The sequence below is a fragment of the Penaeus japonicus genome, unplaced genomic scaffold (assembly GCF_977035675.1).
Source record: "Penaeus japonicus unplaced genomic scaffold, GWHDUDI00000001_assembly GWHDUDI00000024, whole genome shotgun sequence".
Lineage (NCBI taxonomy): Eukaryota > Metazoa > Arthropoda > Malacostraca > Decapoda > Penaeidae > Penaeus > Penaeus japonicus.
The window spans coordinates 17,477,651-17,482,650 of record NW_028234426.1 but is presented as its reverse complement, the minus strand read 5'-3'; the positions used below and the strand labels follow the sequence as shown (position 1 = coordinate 17,482,650).

The window sequence follows — 5,000 nt, the reverse complement described above, 5'->3', positions numbered from 1 at the left end:
TTGCAGTGTGTTATCTTTACTGCCTTGTTTGTTATTATTTTTGTTGTTTTGCTTCTGCTTTTGCTGATGGCTCTCTATTTGTTGTTTACTATTCTTTGCAGTCTGCTGTGAATTCTGCTTATTGTGATTAGTCTGGGAGGCTTGCTTCTTATTATTTTCTTTTTGCTTCTGATTCTTTTTACTTTGGTTCTTCCCCTGTGTGTGGTTTGTTTTATCCTCATTGATCTTGGTCCAATTTCCACTGGCCAAATTATACATCTGATCCATAAGATCATCCTCTTCCTTTTGCTTCTGCCTCTCCTCTTCCTCCTCCTCCTGCATTGCCCTCTTCATCTTCTTATATTTCTTCCTTTGTGATGCAGTTAGAGAACTTGGCTCAATTAAACCTTTGACTGCCATCATCACTTTTTCTTCAGAAGACACCTCTGGTTCTGCAGTCTTACTGTTAGCTGATGAATTAGCTCCTAAGAAACTATTATTTGTGTCCACTACAATAACATTATCCTTATCAGGGTAACTACCTGCCTTATCTATAGCACTATTCCAACTGAGACTTGGTGTATGGCCACTGTTGTAAGAATTAGGTAACTGTGAATTTTTTGCAACAGACACTGGGAAGCCCTGGACAACTGGACTAGGATATATGTTTGGATTCGGTAAGAAAGGTTGTGAAAAGGCACCTCCCATATTATTGGATATTGTAACCATTCCTGGTTGTCCTGCTACCTTATTTATGGTAACTCCTGGAGGCAGGTTAAATGACTGAGCCATATTATCTCCATCATATACCAAAGCTGACACTCCATTATTACTGTTACCTTTGTTTCCATTACTCTTATTATTATTACTCTTATTGCTACTAGTAACATTTTTCCCTCCCTTGTTTTTCTTATTCTTATTTTTCTTTAAATTACTATTCTGTGTTTGTTGCTGCTGATGTTGTTGCTTGATGAGTTGCTCCTGTTGCCTCTGCAGGGCTAGCTGCTGCTGATGGATTTGCTCTTGTTGCTGCCTTAAGAACTCCTGCTGCTTCTGTATCTCCAGCTGCTGTAACTGACCCTTCTCCTGTTCCTGCATCTGCTCTTGCTGCCTTTTCAGCCTTTGCCTCTCCTTCTTCTGCCTTTTCTTCAGTTTCCTTAGCTCTTCTGGATCCAATCCTTCAGGCACTATTGGTTCAACAGGTTGAGGTTGGGGCTGGGGTTTGGGCTGGACCTTGGAATGTGACTGGGCCTGAGACTTTGAATTCTTCTGTGATTTACTGCCTTTCTTCCCACCATTCCCAGATCCTCCATTACCTGCTACAGCTGTAAAGAAACAATTTAAAAGTAACCCAACAAGAATCTTTGTTCTAAGGCAAGGGTAGGCAACCCTTGGTAGACATGCTAAAGGCAGAATGCTCATGACTGAAGGGCTCTGAGCCATTTTTCTACTTAAAATAGCAATTACAGGCAAAAAATACAATTCATAACAATATATACCTACACCACTAGTGAATCATCCTGCAAAGTTACAAAGTCCTATATTTATTTCAAGCTGTCAGCTGAACCCGAATGAAAAAATACTTAACCCACTGCAGGCAGGGATAGATTTGCTTGCCCAGTCACCTGGATGGGTTTTATCTCAGAATGAGACAGCTTCATGCAACATACCTTGACTTTTCCTACTCTCTTTCAGTCACTTATTGCACAACTAGAGCCATTTTTGTGTTTGTCATCTTTTTATGTTTTATTGTATTGAGAGACTTATATATGTCATATGACAAGCTCTATGTTGCAGTTGACTAAAATTGTAGTATAGGGTCCATATCAGCTCATTATTATCTTTATACTCAGTGTGATACTGCTGTTTTATGGGAGGATAAAAAGCAACTTCATTTTTTTTTGCATTTGTGTACTGTTGTAAATAAAAAATACAACCATCCACAATGAAGATAACATGGAGAGCTAGGGAAGAGGAAAGAAACCTATGCTTATGACTGTGAGTGCCACACTAAAAGGCATCCATACTGGCACAGGGGTACATTGTAGATGCTGGGAGGGGGAGGGGGAGAAGTTGGTGGCATACTGCCTTCTTAACATTCTGATATCTCAGCATTTTGTCCTGTGTGCCAGTAAAACAATTATGATGTTGAGCCTTATGGTATATAAGATTTTTTTTTTTAAACTAATGGCTGACAATTAAAAATAATTCAAAATTACTACTTCTTCATTTGTTGATGCTAAAAAATAGCATTTAGAAATTATATATGGCAATTCCCCATTTTAATCAAGTTACTAGTTTATTAGTTTATGTATTTTTGAATTGTGACATACCTAAAATAATTTAAATACTAACTGAAAGATGTATATCCACCTACACTAAAGAAACAAATTTTGACTGCCAACTTACCTTGACCATTAATAAGTTTAAAGAGCACTTTATCTTTTTCTGGTTGCTCTCCTTTCAGAGTAATGGTAACTGTAGGCTCAGCACTGTTAGGATCCATTACCCTTCTTATTGTTACCATTTGTGATCCTTTGTCCTTCTCTTTTCCGGATGTATCCATTGCCTTCAAGATATTGCTAAGACCTCCTGGTTCGCCCCCACCGGCCATTGCACGTTCAGCAGATTCGCGATTGCTAAAGCTTGGGGCAGCAGCTGCAAAATGCTTGCCTGGTTGAGGCTGTGGTTGCCTCCCTTGAGTAGAATGCCGGGAAGGATGGAGGATAGTTCTAGAAGAAGACTGGGACTGTGATGAGAGTTCTTCTGAAGACTGTGCCAGTGAAGGTACAAGTTTTGCTTGTGGGGGTTTATAGACTTCCATTGCAGGAGGGGATGGATCACGAGGTCGCTGGAAAGCCATCTGTAACAGATAAGACAAACTGTTGACATAATGAAGAATATTTTGCCTTCCATTCCTTATATACATAATTTTCTGTTTCAATGAAACATAACACCTACAAATTAGGGGCATTATGAATGGAAATGCATGGCTGCAAGTATGTTAACTGGAGAGCCTCAGAAACATGTGTCGGATACCATATATTCTTGGGCAAATTTCAGAGTATTTTTACAACCAACACTCTGGAAAGCCAGACAGTCAAGTTGGGGAAAGAAAAGGATGGTAAAGAAATAAATTACAATTATTATCCCTCTCTCTCATTCATGTTTACATTACAAGTTTCTACTTCCAAGCTAATATACAAGGCAATAATGATATGGTATAAACCAAATATGTGGGATATACCATCTACATGGTGATATATGGCACAAACCATACATCACTAACATCAAATGTTCATATTATCTTGCCTTAAAAGAATTCAATAATAGTGACATCTGATTTTTATTAAGAAACATTAATGCTAACATACTTGAGGAGATGAAGTTGTGCGTGATGTCTGCTGGCCTGGTCGGACAACAGTGATGGTCACATCTGGGGCTCGTCTTCTTAACTCGGCCAGAGGTCCATCCTCTACTTCCTCCTCTTCCTCTTCACATTCTCCTTTCTTAGTTTCTACCTTTGTCTTCTCCTCTTCCTTCTTTTCCCTCTTCAGTGCTAACTGCAGGACAAAGTAAAAAGATTGATTTTTAATTATAAGTAGATCAGATCAATCCTTTAAAAAAGATATACATAAATAATCATAATCACTATTCCATACCATTAACAAATTCATAATCCATGTATGAAAGTAAATAAAAGTGTGTTATGTTTATTGAGTAGAATTTTTGGAATCTTATATTCTTGGAGGAAATAAGAGAGCCTAACTATTATATTACAAAAGGGGACTGAACATAACACATACACAAACCTTCTTTTGCCTCTGACGAGCCTTTTTGGCTGCCTTCTTAGCTCTTTTTGCTTCATCTGTTTGATTGCCTTCAATATAATCCATTATCTTATCTATATTCTGTCCTCCAAGCGGTGTCCCCCCTGTGCTTGTGGGAATTTCAGCACTTTCAGAAGCGGCCGCAACTGCATTTGCTGCAGCTGAGTTTGGACACACTGCATTGCGAGCATTTTTCTTTCGGGATAAGATTTTGAGTAACCTCTCTCTCCGGTCACTATATTTCTGTCGGCCACCACCCTAAAGGAGATATACAGAAAATAATGATCCCAAAAGAATTAGGCCCATCCATATTACATATGTAATATTACTGCATTAAGAGAGAGTGCCTTAGGAATCTGGTTTCTGTACCTGCTTATGATGGAGCATATGGCAATAACAGCAGTCACAGTGAGGATCTTGATGAGTGGAGGATACAGTAGTTGAGGAATCACTCTCATCTCCACTACTCCATTCATCTCCACCACTGGTTTCACTTTCCCCTACACCTGTGGCAACAAAAACTGTAAGGTATCTCTCTTTGTAGATATAATTACCCTAATCTCCTAATTATCCTAATATCCAAAATAATGTTAAGATCAGGTACTATTACACATGCATGTATTTATGTATGTATGTATGTATGTATATATGTATGTATATATATAATACATACATATATGTATATATATAATACACACACACACACTCATTTAATGAGATGATTATTATTTCTTCTTAGAATGTTCAGCCTGGGCTGAGCATTTTAAAATGTGTGTATTTTCTGTTATTTTCTAGAGATGAAATATGAGCCAATATATAATATATTACCAAAGTGATTCAACTTAGCATTTGGAATAATAGGTCATAAAAATTGAAGGAATAAATAGTTTGTAATTTAATTAAAAGGAAAAATGCAGTATGGAAATGATTTGACCACGCAAAAATACCCGTGGAAGGAGCGTTAATGAATGAATTTGCTTTACCTAACCTGCATCATTATAAATTGGATCCTTCATCCTATCAGCAGGAGTGCATTATTCTAAGATAACTTTCAGCACTGAGCAATGTTAAATTATCATCCATCTCTTAATCTCAATGCACTGGGCCTTATTGACCGCTCCATGGTGTCATCAAACAAGACAAGTGCATACTTTTTATCATCTTTACTCAACATTATTTACCCTTTATATT

General features: G+C 37.7%; 1 protein-coding gene across 1 annotated transcript in view; it reads right to left on the bottom strand.

Annotated features, from left to right (window-relative positions):
• The window catches only part of LOC122262074 (uncharacterized), a 40,057-nt gene that overhangs the window by 1,520 nt on the left and 33,537 nt on the right, over positions 1-5,000 (bottom strand). The window contains exons 12-16 of the mRNA XM_086550764.1: positions 4,179-4,315; positions 3,792-4,067; positions 3,354-3,542; positions 2,389-2,842; positions 1-1,304 (exon numbers count right to left, since the gene is read on the bottom strand). The exon at positions 1-1,304 is cut by the window's left edge and continues 1,520 nt beyond it. Coding sequence (XP_086406890.1) covers positions 1-1,304; positions 2,389-2,842; positions 3,354-3,542; positions 3,792-4,067; positions 4,179-4,315 — 2,360 coding nt within the window. The remainder of the gene's footprint in view (positions 1,305-2,388; positions 2,843-3,353; positions 3,543-3,791; positions 4,068-4,178; positions 4,316-5,000) is intronic.